Here is an 18185-nt window from a genome sequence, read left to right as displayed (position 1 = left end):
GTAGCTTTTTTGTGCTAAAATAGTTTTTAATATTTTTTATTTTCGTCGCGTTGGAGCAATGGTGCCGACACCTTGATCAACAAAATTATGGGAAACAAAATACACATTGTTAGATATTAGTTGGGAAGTACAAAGCAAAATGTTGCTTTGTAATGTCGCTTGGTAATGTCACATGTCGCTCACATTTGTATTAAAACAACGTTATGTCTTCACCTGTACTAACTAGCAGAAACCACATTCCTTTAAGTGCCTTAGCACATGTGCCTAACCATGTTGGTTCGAAATTACTAACTGAGGGTAGGTCTTAGGCCGATGGATCCACATGGTTCCTTGGGGTAGGGACGTGGTGTCCTAAGTGCGGCCTGGGGGCCATATTCTTAGGTTTTTGTGGCACACGTCTTCACGTCACATTCTTAAGTTTCCATTAAACAAGGAAACCACTAAAAGCAGGCAAAAATGGGGGAAATGATAAATACAACAAAAAGTTGAAATATTGATACTAATAACACAAATAATGCACTTTGTTACCTGTAACGCAAACCTGAGATGCATATTGCATTAAATACTGTATAAATTATTAACATATCTACATCGGATTGGTCTTTTTATTTTTTTTATTTAGAAAAGTACAAATATAATGGCCCCCCACACCCTTTGATTTTTCAGTATGCGGCCCTTGGTGGAAATTTGGACACCTCTGTTCTTGGGATATGACTGTCACTTACCGGTGCGAGAAGTCCGGAGCTCCAATCCTGGACATGGCTACTTTCTGTGCACGTTTAATTGTAATTTTGTTTTGGAGCTCAGTAGCTCCTGATAGTAACTCAGTCCACAAACCATTCCACCTCATTGCCATTGATCAATGATAGTGGTTAACATAATTTTTAAAAAGTGTAACGCAATTAAAAATGGGGTACTTTCTCTCTCATTAGGACATAAATTGCTGCAAATGGGCAGTGCCAAACTACATGTAGAGTATACAGTATATACAGTACCGGTCAAACGTTTGATCACACAAAGTGTGTCCAAACTTAAAAAAAAAATCGAATAATGACTAATACTAAAATCAATTGTTTATGTAGTTTCACAGCGCAAATGTCAATCACAGCACGTCATTCTGAAAATAGTATCAATAAGTTTATTAAGTGGTATGATTTTTTTTTTTAATGCAAAACTTGCAGACAGACCTGTACAGTTATATGTTCACAGTTTAACACATTCCCTTTGAATTTTCAACATAGATTAAAAAGGAGATAACATTACAGAAGTGTGTCATATTTTTTTTCATTATTACGAGTATCAAAAATCATGCTTAATAAAAAAAAAATCTTTAATTGCCCTTTCAGTCTAACAATTATAAAATATATAGTATATATATATATATATATATTACAACTTATATTTGCCAACACACAAAAACCTTTACAAGCAAAGAATCTCAGGAGCAAATGCAGATCTGTTGAGCTGCTACATTTGGTATGAGTATGTGTAGGGAATAAATGTTTGACTGGGAATCCATCCATCCATCCATCCACCCATTTTCTATACCGCTTCTCCTCATGAGGGTCGCGGGTTGACTGGGAATATTTATTATTTTAGCAATAAAGTGCACACTGCATGGAGACATGAACACACACACACACACACACACACACACAGACACACAGACACACACACACACACCACTACTTTGTCCTAAGGTGATAGCTTAATAACACAAAGCTGCAGCACCTCTGATTGGAATTATGTGGTAACATTGAAAACAAAGGTAGGCTGGAATAAACCGTATACCAACGGTCCTTGCCTTGAATATTTTCCCAAATAAAAGTGTTACAAAATAACTTGCATCACAAACCAAAACAAGTTTATATTAGAGATATATAAACTTGATATAAGAAATGAAACATTGTGCTGCTTTTATATCAGGGGTGTCCAAAGTGCGGCCTTGGGAGCGATTTGCAGCCACGCTGCATATTCCAAAAATAAAAGTAAAGACATCCCACATCAGACAGAACATTACAAAGGAGAATTACAAAGGAGAAAGGGGGGGGGGGTAGAGACCTGTTAGGAGAAAAAGTTGAAATGTTCAATCTCACACTACAGTATTTGCTTTGGTCTTTAAATAGATTTCATTCATAGCATATCTGTTTTTAATAAACCCAAAAGGTGACATCTTATCAAAGTAGCCCCTGCATAGCTTTAATTTTTATCTGTATGGGAACATTTTGGACACCCCTGTATGATCTTCTACATATCCCCACTCAAACAATAATGCCCCACGTACAGCAAGGCTGACATTTCCGAACAAAATAAAAAATCCCAAAATGCTTTCCAACCTTGTGTCCTGCATTGTGCTCCATGAAAGTGTGCATGTATGAGCAAGCTTTAGATGCAGATGAGATGCGTTCAATTTAACAAAGAAAGGCTCGAAGTTTGTTCTTGGCGCGTGTGAGTGTGTATGCTTTCTATGGCCACCAGGGGGCAGCACTCTCAAGCCAGCTGAGATGTTGCAACCCTTGTGAGAACAGAAAATGTTTGCATTCCCCTAACATGAAGATGAATGATTAAGGTGTTTGTGAGAGTAGGCTAAATAGATGTCACACATTTAAGTCCAATATTTATACCCCCCCCTCCGAGTCCAAGTGGTACAGACCGATGTTTCAAACCTGTAAAAAGATTCTCCCAACAAGTTTCACACCAGCAGGTGGCGCTTCTTGTGCAAGGCCAGGTGGTCGGAGCGGGAAAAGCTGCGCTCGCAGTCGGGACATTGGAAGGGTTTGACTCCCGTGTGCTTGCGGAAGTGTCGCGTCAGCTCGTCCGACCGGGCGAACTTCCACGTGCAGCCTTCCCACATGCACTTGTAGGGTTTTTCACCTGCATGGGAACACAAAACACAGAGATTCAAACACAGATCTCCAGACTGGATCAAGATGTGTGTGCGTGTGTGTGTAACAGGAAGAAAAGCTCCAAGTCGTTTGGTGAGAAGCCGTATAAATCTCTAGATGCCCAATATAATCAATATACTGTATAATATAATCATTTTTCAGTCTTATATTCAGTGCAGTTCAGTGTTAATATACATTTTTGATAGATTGAGCTGGGTATTAATATCACAATATCTTTATTATGAAGCTATTATAAAAGGTAGCTTAAATGCATCACATTTACACTTACGATGACCATGCAAGTGTACCTAATGCTGAGTCCAGTGGCTGTAGGTGAACTACAATTAGAGTGTGTTACCGGTGTGCGTCCTGCGGTGTGCTTTGAGGTGAGAACTCTTGGTGTAGACTTTGTTGCACCCCGTGAAGTCGCAGCGGTGGATTCGCCTCTTCTTCAGCGTGTCTGGAGAGTCCGCTGGGAAAGGATGCTGAGCACCCGAGTGAACGATGACTGACGGGTTGTTGCTCCTAAAGAAACAAAGGGACAACAGACGGAATGGTTACAAATTTAACCAGCAGGGGGCGTCGGCGTCGCTTTAAAGGACTTTTGAGGAGATGTCGAAATCACACAAGTTGACTGTTATTTGGCAGCAGCGAGCAAGCCTCCAGCACAACAACAACGTCTGCCTGTCAGGAAGTCGAAAAACACCTCCCGCCCTTTTCCAGTCCGACCACACCTTTTTGCTTTGTCTCGTCACCTTTTGTCTCTGAACATTGCCAGTTACTCTGAAAACAGTCCAAGTGGAACACGCGGTACTGCGGAAAAGTCCACTTGCTAAATCAACCGTAGGACATTGTAGTAACAGTATCAGCACTGAGTAATGATTATGGTGACATTCCATTGAGACATGACACTTTCACACTACAGCCAACAGAAGCAGTTGTCTGTTTTTATTTTCTGTTTGAGTTTTTTTTTTAAGAATTGAAGCCATACACAAGGTGGGTACACACAGGAACTGAGCAATATTAACAAGAGCTGAGAAAATACGCACATTTTCAGGAATGAAATGGAAATTTGTGTATGTTAAAAACAAAAAACAAGCACCGTTTTGGTCATAACAGCCAGATTTGATGCTTATTACGTTTTTTTTTTAGTTGAATTTCTACTCTACACTACTAATTTCTAAAACTGAAGTCCCACAAATGCATTTAAACCCACACGCGCCATTCACTTAAGTATGTTCTGGTATGTATTTGATACACCTTCAGTGATAATCTTCAATTAGGGACAAAGGGTGTGCTTCATTTTAGTTAGGAATGGAGACGTCATCATGTTTATTATATCCGTTTTGTCTTTGTCAAAGAAAGAACATTTAATTATTTTAATTAATCATAATTACATTTTTCCTTTTAATTTCTTATACTCATAACAATGAACATTCAAAAATGTAATAAATAAATACAATTTAATAAAAACATTTAAATTGATGACAGTTCTCTCAGGAATATAATTCAAATATATATTTTTTAAATAAAAATGAACCATGTCTTCAACTTTTTAAATAGTTCCGAACTTCCGTTTGAAAGTTTATGCAAATTCCATTCCATTCCGCTTATCCGGGTCCGGGTTGCGGGGGCGGCAGTCTCAGGTGGGAAGTCCAGATTTCTCGGTCCCCGGCCACCTCTTCCAGTTCCACCGGGAGGACACCAAGGCGTTCCCAAGACAGCTGTGAGACATAATCCCTCCAGCGTGTCCTAGGTCTGTCCCGGGGCCTTCTCCCGACTGGGCATGCCCAGAAAACCTCACCAGGGAGGCGTCGGACTAGATGCCCGAGCCACCTCAACTGGCTCCTCTCGATGTGAAGGAGAAGTGGCTCTACTCTGAGCTACTCCCGGATGACCGAGCTCCTCACCCTCTCTCTTAGGGTGAGTCCAGCCACCCTACGGAGGAAACTCATTTCGGCCGCTTGTATCCGTGATCTCGTTCTTTCTGTCACGACCCAAAGCTCATGACCATAGGTGGGGGGGACATACAGTCATGGAAAAAATGATTAGACCACCGTTGTTTCTTCATTGTGTTGTTCATTGTAATGCCTGATGCAACTAAAGGTGCCTTTGTTTGGACAAATATAACAATGACAACTAAAATAGCTCATAAGAGTTTAATTTTTTGGCAGTACAATGCTATAGCTATTCATGTAAGAACTTAAGTGATTTTGGTTATGAACAAGAAAACCTTGTTAGTTGCTAGATATCAGCTCTTAGATCAAACTCTTATGAGCTATATTTGTTATCATCATTATATTTGTCCAAACAAATGTACCATTAGTTGCATCAGGCATTAAAATGGATCAATAAACTGAAGAAACAAGGGTGGTCTAATCATTTTTTCCATGACTATAGATTGATGGGTAAATTGAGAGCTTTGCCTTCCGGCTCAGCTCTCTCTTCACCACGACGGTCCGGTACAGCAACCGCATTACTGCAGAAGCTGCTACGCAGACCCACCTGTCGATCTCACGCTCCAACCTTCCTTCACTCATCAACAAGACCCGAGATACTTGAACTCCTCCACCTGGGGCAGGACCTCATTCCCAAACCAGAAGGTGCAATCCACACTTTTCCGACTGAGAACCATGGCCTGGTGCTGAGGTGCTGAGTCTCATCCCAGAAGCTTCACACTCAGTTGGAAACCGCCCCAGTAAACGCTGAAGGTCACAGCCCGATGAGGCCATCAGGAGCACATCGTCTGCAAATACGTAGCAGAGACGAGATCCTAAGGCCCCTAAACTGGACTCCCTCGACGCCTTGGCTGCGCCTAGAAATTCTGTCCATGAAAATTATGAACATAATTGGTAACATAGGGCAGCCTTGGAGGGGGCCAACGTTCACCGGAAACAGGCTCGACTTACTGCTGGCAATGCAAACCAGGCTTCTGGTCCGGTTGTACAAGGACCGAATGGCACGTAGAAGCGCGCCGCCAATCCCATACTCCCGGAGCACCCCCCAACGTCCTTATCTTAAGTACTATTTACTTAAATCTGAGCTATATTATTTAAAATCATTAAAATTTTAAAAAGCAAAATAATCTGGCAACCGAAAAAGAAAATGAGGCTTGCTTAAACACTTGAAACATGAAAAATGATGAACTTTTTCTTGTTCTTTTGGCTGATTATTTTTCTTATTGTAATTATCTCAGATTTTAGTACATGGAGTATTACCTTACCTAAGATAAGCAAATTGGTCTAACACTGAAAGTGCCTGGTAAAAAAATCTTGTTTGTCATGTTTGGTTTTGACTTCAGATATTTAATCTTGCTTACGTTTACATTTTTTGCAGGAGTTATTTTAATGACGTTATTCAAATAACAGGCCTGAAAAATAATTATACAGTATATGGTAATGATGGCATTGCTAAAACAACAAATCTCACAGCAGCAGGTCACTATTCAAGCTAAGGGGCCTCTAAAAAGAGTTTTTTTTTTTTTTTGGGGGGGTGTTCAAAGAAGGAAGGAATGGTCGAGGCCCTGTGTTCAAGTGGCAGTTAAAAGCAGGTGCAAGTAAGGTGTTGAAATATGAATCTTTCTCATCGGTCCACTGCAAAGGAATGTGCAGCTAAACACACACACACGCGCATGCACGCACGCACGCACACACACACACACACACTCTTACACCTATAATATGAGTAGTATAGCCTGAGCCAACATGACCCATATTTCATGCACACTACATAAAGTGTTTGCATTTACAAGGAGAATGAAAGGATGAAGTCGATGGATAGAAGAAGAACAAGATGATGTGGGACATGCAGCGCTAAGAAAACACAGGAAGCTAAAAGGAAAGGAGGTGGGGGTGGTGGTTATGAAAGAGAGAACAGGAAGTGGAAGAGTGTGGCGGCAACAGGATTCGGATGGCTGATATAAACTTGTAAGTCCAGGAGTCATAACAACTGGAAATAAAAGAATAAAGAGCGTGGGGATATTATCTAATCTACCTCCTGTTCCCATCCACAGTGGTTCCATGGTACAAGAAATGTGAGATCAGTGTGCCCAAATCAAATATTTATAATTGCTATTTTACATAGTGCCCTATTGACCCCAATATAAGACAACCCGTTTTTAGAAAACATCATTGCACAGTTTTTTTTAAGTCATGTTTTCAATATCATATTGTTTTAGCTGTTCAACAGTTTTATGACTGCTTCATTGATTATCTTAACATTAGCATCAGAACTCCTTGTTTGCTAACAACCTTTCAGACACTCTTTTCCAGCGGGTCTCTGTGCACGGCAACTACATCCCTCCAGGTCACTGGTGTGTGTGAGTGAAAAGAAGAAAAGCTCTAATTCTTGACGGGAGAAGTCATTAATATTGTGCCACCTGTTGGTTTGTGTGTATAAATCTGTAGACCCTGAATATTAAACTTTTTTTTGAGGGAGAATATCGGACAAATATCTTAAATGTGGATTTCGAGAAAGTGGGACATTACAAGAGTCTGCTACACTACACAACCAAAGTCAAATTTCCATACAAAATGCACAAGAGAGAGAAAGTTAAGTACCACTTACTCATATTCGTGTGGTATCCTGATGACTGATGACTTCATGTCGTTGCTGCTGTGATGCTCATGGACGAGCTCAGTACGAGGCTCTGTTTTGATTGGCTTTTGTAGGTCGTGGGCGTCGCCTCTCCCGTCGTAGGACTTAATCGACTGAACTGTGCGGAGACATAAGTAACCGTCACATTGTCACATGAACACATTGTGTTCAACTTGCGGAGACATTACTGTTAAAACTCCCTTAAAAACCTTTTCCATCTGTGTAAGTGATGTTGAGCAAAAGCTGCTTAAATGTGACTGAAATATGCTTGGTGCAGTCCACTTCGTTTTGCATTACCACACTGCACCTCAAGAGGTGATAATAAGTCAATGCAGCATGAAAAACAAGAAGGTGACGCCTATTGACTGAAGCAGAGTACTAGTCAAAAGTTTGGAGACACTTACCCATGCTATTGAATGTGAAAGTGTCTCTAAACCTTTGACTGGCACTGTAACCAGCAGACCCATGATGTCCTCATACAACTATAGCCTAATTTTTGTCATGTAATGCACTGGTGTTTTTCGTAAAGGGGAAAGTTGGCTGACTAATTGGAGGGTTTACTGTCTCGCTCATGCTAAGGAAGTTAGCATTTCCTAACTTTTCAAGAGAGGTACAACGTGAGTACTGCATTTGCTGCATGTTCCTTGTTTTGGAATTTTTTTTAAACCATCCATCCATTTAAATGCCACTTATCCTCATCAGGGTCGCGGGGGTATGCTGGAGCCTATCTCAGCTGACTTTGGGCGAGAGGCAGGGTACACCCTGGACTGGTCGCCAGTCAATCGCAGGGCACATATAGGCAAGCAACCATTCACACTCATATTTATACGAGTCGCCAATTAGCCTAACATGCATGTTTATGGAAACCGGAGTACCGGAGAAAACCCACACACGCATGGGGAGAACATGCAAACTCCACACAGAGATGCTCAAGCGGAGATTTGAACCCACGTCTTCCCGATCTCCTGACATGCTAACCACTCGGCCACCGTGCGGCTTTTTGAAACCACACTGTACAAATGATTTGAAGCTGTTACATCTTTTTGTTCCACAATTACTATGTCAGTGCTTTTCTAAAAGCTGAATGATTTACTTAGCTTACAGAAGGGTTTACCTGTCTTGTGCTCTCTGCTTCGATGATGATGGTGGTCGTCGTCGGCGGTAACAGGTGGGCTCACCATTATGGGCTGGTGCAGGTGGAGAGGAGAGGAGTAGAGGACGGACAGAGGCACCATGACTGGAGACAACATGACCCCTCCCGAGCTCTGGATGACCCCCGAGCCTGACCCCATCAGAGGAGCCACCATGGTTTGGTACGGTAGAGAGGCGGCTGGCGGCGGGAGGGTGTGGGACGGTGAGAGGTGTCGCCGGCTCAGCTGGGGAGAGCAGCGCGGAGAGGCACGGCTCGCCGTGCTGTAAGGGGACGGCGGGGTGCTGCGTGAGGAGGCCGGAGAAGAGGCAGAGGAGCATGGAGGGGAGGAGGAGGCGGTGGAGGGGGGGGAGCGTTTGCTCACAGACAGGTCCACGGGCTCCAGCTGGGTGTGTGAGGGGTTGCTGGTGGCATGGGACTGGGCGAGGGCCTGCATGTGGCTGTGGTGGTAGAGGTGGGGCGGGTGGGAGAAGATGACTCCGTATGGCTCAGGGTTTTTCACGAGCGATGAGTAAAAGGACTGCAAGAGGAAGGGGAACAAAAGAGCAGAGATGAAGCTTTCCGGGACTGAAAACATGCTTATACCTTGCAAACAACTACTGTACAGTCAGCCAAAATACGTGACCCTGCTTTGCCAGGGAATGTCTCTCAGCACTGTGTGTGTGTTGATGATGAGCTTGCTGTATGGCGCTGTGTGTGTGCAGCCATTGTATGCAAATGTCCACTGTACTGCAGCCTGTTTGTCCAGGAAGAGTCGGAATGTGGGAACGAGGCTGTCTAGACACGTACAGTAGCATGTAGTGTGGGTTGTTACGTGCAGCCTACTGTATGGCATCAGAAAACATGCTCAGGCACGATGTAAACACAAACACACAGACACGCACACACACAAACAACCCGTGCACACGTACACATGCATGCCTTACCGTGTCCATGTCTGTCTTCAGTGGGTAATCATACATCAGCATGGCTGCACTGGCACAACTCCTACAAAGGACAACATCGGGACACATTTCAACTTCCGACACATACACAGGTACTTTTTTGTTTCATAAGAAGTAGTCGAGAATGAGCCAACAGTCTTATATATAAATCTATATTAATAAGATTTTGTGGTGACATTTGCAGTAAATGTATGTATAATTGTACTATTATTATTGACAATTATCATTAATAACAGAAAGTATATTTATTTATACAATCGTAAATAAAATACAAAAAAATACAAGAACTTTAGTGAAATCAACAAATTATAAAGAAATATGATATTACCAATATATATAATTATATTTTACATGACAATAATGAAGTTTTTATTTAAATATTATTACATTTTATTAGACAACCAGAGCAATTACAGCATTTGAGAGTTAAGTTTGTTATACTGTATCCTTACAATCTTGGTCTTGTGTCGCCCGACTCCCTTGGTTCACCCGTTTACTTGGTCTACATCCTGTTTCTGTGAGACCGTTTTCAGTCCATTACTTTTACTTGTTAATAAACACCAGCTTGTTTTCTGGTGCACTCTGCATTGTAACAGTGATCACTTCCAAGTTCATCAGGCCAGACTATAATGAAGCGTAAGCAAAAAGCTCGACAAATACGCACACAATGGAAGGTGGTTCCATGAAAGACTAAGTGCAACCACCATGACTATGACGCTTCCTAAATTAGTGTGTGTGTGTTTAGGTAACATGACCTATAGGCCTACTGAGAATGTACTTTAAAGGCGTCTGTGTGTGTGTGACCTGATCAAAGTCCACAGTCTGGAGACAAGTTAGCCTTTAATTATTAACAAATGGGTACAAACACAAGGCGTCACACCCTTCCACAAACACACACACACACACACACACACACACACACACACACAAGGATTCCAGCTGGCCATCACACCAATGTGAGAGCAGGATGCTTTCTGGCTCAGGAAGGGCGTGAACATGACGACAGGCTTCACCCAGCGTTCAGCTCCGGGGAAACAAAGAATGAACAGTCAGGTGTGGCCTGTGTGTGTGAGTGGGTATGCGTTCCAATCTGGGTTTGTATTGTGTTGTAGTTCAACTGGAGGTCAAGAAGTTGTGCCATTGTTGCTGCCAATCAGGTGGCATTAAAGAGCTTCTCACCTTCCAACTGTTTGGACAACATTCAGCCGGGTGGTGTGGGTAAAACAGAAAAAGTAGTTGGATATGACTAAAAGAATTAGATCCACATGTATCGTTATGTGTTTGTTTACACCATTACACAACACATTTAACATTTTCCTACACAAAACACAAATTCAAGCTTATGTACGTGAAGTTCCAATTCTTCTAGTTGTCATTATCACAATTTGTGTACATTTATAGAAAGCTGTAGGTGTGAAACTCATACCGCTATTACAACATTGATTCTGTTGCCCATGTGTTGTGCAATATACCTGTTAATAAATGTACCGTGTGATCAAAAAAGTCTCTGTTTTCCTTTCCATTTTATCAGGTACTCCAAATCATTATCAAATGAAAACATAGCGAGGGAACTGAACTAACAATGTTTTTAAGAACATAACTTAGCGAGGGAAAGGCTTCTTGAGACGTCATCTGTACTTCTGTTGGGCAACTCCTGTACGACTGAGAGCCTACACAGACGTCCTCTTAGCGGTTTAGATAAATGAACTTCCTGACTGTAATTAGAGCATTTACAGTACATCATGCCTTCCTTTCACCAAAACAACACCAGAGTTCCACTAACTTTAATAAGACAACTATGCCAAAACATATTTCTAAAAGTTCATAGCATGACTTTCCACTGAAATTTAGCTTTCAACAAAATCAAACCAAATGTAACCATTTCAATTTAACGACAACTTTTCCATGGTCGACTTCCAAAAGACGCCGCACGGTGGCCGAGTGGTTCGCATGTTGGCCACGCAGTCAGGAGATGGGGAAGACCTCCGTTGGGCATCTCTGCGTGGAGTTTGCATGTTCTCCCCGTGCGTGCGTGGGTTTCCTCCTGCTACTCCGGTTTCCTCCCACATCCAAAAACATGCATGTTAGGTTAATTGGCGACTCTAAATTGTCCATAGGTATGAATGTGATTGTGAATGTGCCCTGCGATTGGCTGGCGACCAGTCCAGCGTCTCACCCGAAGGCAGCTGGGATAGGCTCCAGCATACCCGCCACACTAATGAGGATAAGCAGCATAGAAAAAGGATGGGTGGATACTTCCAAAAGACGTCCAAATAAGTCTGTCTATTCACCGTTGCATGCATACTGGATTTTCCTATAATTTGAAAAGCCAGCCACCGACTGCAGGAAGGCAGAAGCTAAACATTAAAGCTGTGTGACAGCAAGAGAATTAATACGTGCCGACTGAGAATTCCTAGCATCGCAATTGATAGCATCACCCATTACGAACTTCATTAATCTTAGCTTCTTATAGGTTGCAAAAAGTGGACATGTTTGGAAAAAAGACAACATCTAGACAACAAGTGTTGGGACACCATGAAATTCCACCTCCAGGAAGTGAAAACTGAAGAGAAACTACGGAGTTGGTCCGTCTCCCACGGCTTCCACTCCTTTGTGAAGACTTTCTACAAGATATTGGAGCCTCACATAAACTACATCGTGACAACCTAAAGGAAATCAACACTTATAGGTGTCACAACCTCCCCGCCCCCAAAGCGCTCGGCAATCCTGTAAATCCTAGAAAGACACATGCGCTTGTCAAACAAACATTTCCCCTCTCGTTTCATCTTCTTTGAGGTGATTTACGCTCTGAGGGTTAAATCTTCTTATCAGAGAACGTGGTACACAAAGCAAACTGGGCCACACTGATCTAAGGTCACTAGGATGTGGGTTGTTTTTGTATATGCTTATATTCCATGTATCTCATATTTGATCTCATCGAACCTTACAAAAGGAGCTACCACTATGTGCGAACGCTGAACATAAATAGCCGATGTGAATGTTACAAACATGCACTCTTTGGGTACACTTGCAGAGTCTAATGATATGTCTAATACAGCGGGTGCCAACCTCACATACGAAATAATGGACAATCACTTCCATCAGTATCATTAACATTATGAACTGTATCCAGGCAATGTTACAAGAACGACGAATTGCATGGTCACATTGAACAAAAGTATTGGGACAGCCCTGCTTTGATTGTGATTCTGCTTACTGAACTGCTTATTTGACTTAACATCCGGTTTCATGCATGACGGCAATGAACGCAGCCATTTCTAATATTTTACATCATATTCAGCTACCAACGAGGGTCACAATATTAGAAACCTGGCACATGCTGCAACACGACATTAGCGTTCCCTTTCTCAAGCAGGTTTTTTTTTTACCTAATGGCCGGTATGTTGAACCAGTTTTAGTTCTTACTCTCATGTAGTGATTCACATTGATTGAAGTACTTCTTTTTTTTGTACAGATCATATAACCCAAAATCATACACACACACACTTAGTTGTGCACCCTGTGTGTGCTGCACCTACTTGGTAAATAAGTGGCCTACCTGCACGCTCTACATTTGTGTGTGTATGTCGAGTGTGGTCTGCAAATATTGTCCTTTTAGGTCAGTGGAGCTACTGTGTGCTCAACCCTACTCTGCAAACACCTCCCACTTTAACCTCTCTCACTCTCTCTCTCTCTCCACCTAACACATCTTCTACGCCTCTCAACGAGGGCCGCTCACTTCTATGTATCTGCACCGCACACTCTTCTTTTCCTCTTGCTCCTTGAATGATAAAGAACAACATGACTGAGGGGGGAAAATATTGTGGCTTGGAGTCGATGGCTACTGACTCAACCACACACACACACACACACACACACGCACACACACACGCACAGAACCACACATTACGTTTCTGCTTGCTCAACAGAATACACACACTAAATCACGAAAGGGCTAAATTATAACAGACATAGACACATGCTCATCGACACACACATGCATGCACACGCACACACACACAGAGTGGGGGGCTTGCGCGTGCACACTCTAATGGCAAAACTGCTGGAGATGATGAGATCACCAGAGAGAGCAGAAACCTCCAGACGACAGCTTTGTCCAAAAAACACGCCACAACTCACATCCCCCCCCAGTCTTCTTCTTCTTCTTCTCAGGCTTTACAGCCTCATTTCTACTCTGAGCTCATTCCTCTTCTTTACAGCCCCCACCTCCTCGCCTACGGGGGGACGGAACTGATTAGTTCTGACTGATTAGGATACTAACTGCATGACTCATCAAGGTGGTGAGCTAATATCGGAGCGTAGCGCGTCAGTGTGGAGTAACTGTTATGTACACCGCCCACACACGTTTAAACCATTACGGTAGGTGTATATTTTTTCACATAACCGAAAAGACTTGAAAAGACAAGCGCTGTAATATGCATGCCACGCCAGTAGGCGGCGCAGTCACATATGAATACCCTCTGTTGGATTATATAAAAAAAATGCCTGACTGAGCAAAGGCTGTCCTCCCTATTCCATTAAGAAAAACAGCTACTAAGAGGTACTGACTGGGTCAATCTCCTGACAGGGTTACCAGAGATGGAGCCGTAACTTCGACTACAGTCATTTGCAGCTATAACCAAATAAAAATATACCGGAAACACATAGAATAAACACAGGAAACCGTGTTGAATATTTTATTCTTGTCTGTTGTGTATAAAACATGATCTGATGTCAATTTCAGCGCAGAAGGTGAAGCGTGTTACTGCAGTGCTAACTAACAATGTTTTTAAGAACAGTGTTGAGTCTCACGCTGAGTTTGAAGCGGGGGTCCATCCACTAGCTCCGTGTTAAGCGCAAGATAGGTCGCCATTTTGGAGCAGTTTGTGACAAGTTTAAAGCATTTATAGTGGTATGTATTAAAGTGACACTCTATTTTCATATGGAAATTGGTTAGATGAACACATCTTTCAATTTTGCTTGCTATGTCACGCTATGTCCAGCTTTTGGTGCCCCTTTCAGGAGACTGAACCTACTTTTCCCAGTACCTGGTCGGCCATGGTTCCATACCTCATGGGCGATGTAAAAGCACTGCTGGTTACTCGTTGGCTCGAGCAGCTTTCCTTCTAACGCAATGGTTCTCCATTGTTTTATGGAGTCCACGTTCCACCAGTGGTACAGTGTGATCAATGCCCTAGCTGATCCTCAAACTCTAGACTCCCCAGTCTGCAGTTTGCTGCAGCAGCCCTCAGTCTCCTGTTGGATAAACACTGTCTTCTTACTGAGGCCTACAGCCACATACGAGCCACACAAGAAAATACAGGAGACTCTCCTCCTCCATTGTTGTTGTTTGTTAAAGTGCCTTATTGCTGTAAAACTTTTTTTTTTTACAGTTTAAAAGGAGAAAACAGTGCACCTCAAAGCACTTGCTAAGACATGCTACTACAGCTGTTGTTTATACTGTGGCATACTCATGCATTCCCAGTTAGAACACGTTATAAGCGTGTCCTCCGTTTTTACAGACAGCAGCATCCAGTCCAAGCCAAGTGCCATTTTCAATTGTTTTTAAGGGTTCACAACATCACAGTTTTGATCTGTTTTCACTTAAAAGCAGACTGATGGAAACGGGACTCTTTAATGTTGAACCTCCTCTCATGAGCTACACCTCCATCATCATCATCATCATCTTTGACCCCTGCCTCGTCACCCCTGGTGGTGTGGTCTGACTCACACCACCTTGGAGCCCCACTCCAGCAGACTGCAAGGATCTCTGGAGAGCCAGACATAATGTGGGGAAAGAGGAATCTATCATCACACATACACATACACTTAGACAGACTTAAAGACACAGTGGACACATGCTGACACGTGCACGCTCCTCAGAGCAAAGAGGTGAAGCTTTCCAGACGGCAGCAGAAGCCCCTCAGAGTGCTTGTTATTATTTCCACTCTGTGCGTTGGGTCGGGGATGTAAAGAAGAGCGAAAGAAGGGAACAAGGGGAAAGAGGGCTGCTTCTGCTGCTGGGGGCCTGTGGTTTCCTGCCCTCCCCCGCCCCCTCCCCTAAAAAAAATAAAAGAGAGGGGGAATGGAAGAAAACCAACTCTGACCTAAAGTATGTCAAACTGGAAGAAACGAGGAAGCAAATATGACAAAACTTGAATGAACCTCAAACAAGGGGAGGTGGTGTGTTTGTGGGAGGCGGGAAGAAAGAGATCCGGTGGTTAAGACATGGAAGTTGTGTAACAGCTTTCATTTTCCCCCTGTTAGTGTGTGTGTTCTTCACAGACAGATGCCCAAACCTCCTACAGCGCATAAGTTTAATGTTTAGCTCTTTACCTTCACCAAGACGTGCCCTTTGAGCAGTGTGCGTGCACTCTTGCGCATTTTGTTCCACCAGATAACATCAGTATGTTGATTCAGGGAAAAGAGGAGCAGGGGTGCGTGGGTTTGTTGTGTTAGTGTCCAGGGGGTGTGTCACACCCCTTTGAGTGTCCAAATACTAATAAATGTGTCCTTAAAGCTCCACCAGTGCACACAAAGGAGTATAAAGTGAGACAAAGAGTCTGAGGTTGCCCCCGTTCCGTTCCACTCCCAACCCCCCCCCCCGACCCCAACACATCCACATCCCTCTCTCTCCTTGCTCGCTGGCTTCTAAACAGGATGAGGGCTTCATATGCCAAGTGGAATGTGTGACGCAAGCCTCAGCCTTGAAACAAAGCACAGGAAACATGGAGAGAGACGCACAGACTGCGGAGGAGATGGTGGGACTCACACACACACACACACACCTGTCACATCACACTGTCACACCATGCACCCGCCACCTGTCATGACCTCTGACCTCCGCATTAGACCAGTGCACAAAAACACGCAATTTGGTGCCTTCCTCGACAACACCTTAGTCAAAGAAGGGGATCAAACCTGGGTTCCTTCAGCCACAGGCCTGTCCACATCACACTTTAAACTGATTTAGTCACAAATATCACAACCAATTTGTCACACACGGACCCCACGCAACTGCTGGGAAACGCAGAGAATTGAATCCGTGACCCTTTCGTTGCAGGCCGCAGGCGTAACCACTTGTTCACAATGTCATTTAAGCTGTATAAACGGATTAAAAAACATTTCAGAACCACACACACACAAACTTACACAACTGACCAGATACAGTATACGCAGGGAATCGAACCCGAGACATTTTATTCGCAGGCCACAGTCGTAACCGCTTAATCACATCACAAGCTCAACATTTTTTTAATAGAAGAAACAATATTCTGCGCAAAAGGCAAAACTAAATTCTGACACACGACTGTATTCACTCATTTAGGGAATCAAACATGAGACCCTTGAACCACACAGGCCACTGTCATAAGCACATCCATTGCCTTGAAAACAAACTGAATAAAATACACAAAAAGAGCCAACACACGCATATGACTTCGTACAGCTGCCGAGATTTACGCAAGGAATTTGAACATGGGACCCCTTCAGTCGTAGGCCACAGTCGTGACCGCTTGTCCACGTTAAAATTGAAGATGGTTCAAAATATCCCACAACAAACTGCTCACATACATGCCCCATACAACTCCCCAGATATATGCAGGGAATCGAACCTGTGTCCCTTCAGTCGCAGGTTGAAATTGTAACCACCACCCACATTACACTGAACAAATACGGAATAAAATCAAAAGACATTTCTGACACACACACAAGACACACAACTGCCCAGACGTGCAGCAAAGTGAATCTATGACCTTTTCATGGACTGTTTAAATGTCGATGTGGACAAGCGGTTACGGTAATCAAGCATGGGACCTTTCAGACACAGGTCGAAGTTGTAGCCACTTTTAAGAGAAAATAGTATCTGACACTTCTCACGCACAGACCACTCACAAATGGCCAGATACATGCAGGGAATCGAACCCGGGACCCTTATGTTGCAGGCTGTAGTCATACCATATTTTCATGTATATTTCTCATTTTCTACACAAAAGTATCACTCCAACACATTCGTGGCATACAGTGTATGACCTCATATAGGGCATCAAACTCGGGACCTTTTGGTCACAGGGCACCACTTCACCACAAAATCACAATTCCACTAGAAAGTCCCAGAAGAAGACATACAGTATATGACAAACTCAGGAATACAAAATTAGAGTACTACTTTTCACTTCATGATAAAAACAGCATTTTATGATGGAAGAAATTCACGTACATGAGCTCATTCCATAAAAATCGATGATCTATAAAGATCATTCTAAAGCCTGCCTCACGTCAATGTGTCCATATATACAGTATTTATGACGACATTTTTTTTTTTGTCAAAGAGACACTAACGCAGTGTTAATGTGTGCTTTCCAATAAAGTGTGTCAAAAACTCACCTTCCAGATGAAACAGGATCCGTCTACTTGCTGGACAATGACTTTTCAACTACTTTCTCCGCTGTACTCCGCTGGAAAGTGACTGCTGCTCGGTCCGGGTCGGCGTCACGGACATGAGAACAACAAGTCAGCGACACACAACTTAGCACACTCACTTTGTGTGTCTTCACTGTGTCTTGTACAAAGTACTTCTGTCACATGATACACGCCGTGTTTTCTCCGTGG

General features: G+C 43.0%; 1 protein-coding gene across 2 annotated transcripts; it reads right to left on the bottom strand.

The window, feature by feature from the left end:
• Positions 1–1124: 1124 nt before the first annotated feature.
• On the bottom strand, positions 1125–18185 carry klf3 (Kruppel-like factor 3 (basic)). 2 transcript variants are annotated; one of them, XM_054779950.1, is made up of 6 exons: positions 17961–18185; positions 9558–9618; positions 8596–9151; positions 7452–7599; positions 3244–3410; positions 1125–2874 (listed from the first exon to the last, which is right to left on the bottom strand). In XM_054779950.1, the coding sequence occupies exons 2-6, from the start codon at positions 9597–9599 to the stop codon at positions 2693–2695; spliced, it is 1095 nt and encodes a 364-aa protein (XP_054635925.1). In that variant the 5' UTR covers positions 9600–9618; positions 17961–18185; the 3' UTR covers positions 1125–2692. The 2 variants fall into 2 exon arrangements, with proteins under 2 accessions (XP_054635925.1, XP_054635924.1); XM_054779949.1 differs by lacking the exon at positions 17961–18185 and having other exon boundaries at positions 9558–9644.

Source organism: Dunckerocampus dactyliophorus, chromosome 6 (assembly GCF_027744805.1).
Source record: "Dunckerocampus dactyliophorus isolate RoL2022-P2 chromosome 6, RoL_Ddac_1.1, whole genome shotgun sequence".
In the NCBI taxonomy this organism is placed as follows: domain Eukaryota; kingdom Metazoa; phylum Chordata; class Actinopteri; order Syngnathiformes; family Syngnathidae; genus Dunckerocampus; species Dunckerocampus dactyliophorus.
Note: the sequence above shows the minus strand (reverse complement) of the source record. Positions and strands in the feature narration are given on the sequence as shown.

Excerpts from the sequence above, each read along its gene's own strand:
- klf3 (XM_054779949.1), bottom strand. The coding sequence starts at position 9,644 with ATGTGTCCCGATGTTGTCCTTTGTAGGAGTTGTGCCAGTGCAGCCATG. Across the intron at positions 9,152-9,557 it reads TGAAGACAGACATGGACACG|TCCTTTTACTCATCGCTCGT; the intron begins GTAAGGCATGCA and ends TTCCTCTTGCAG. Across the intron at positions 2,875-3,243 it reads ACACCGCAGGACGCACACCG|GTGAAAAACCCTACAAGTGC; the intron begins GTAACACACTCT and ends GTTCCCATGCAG.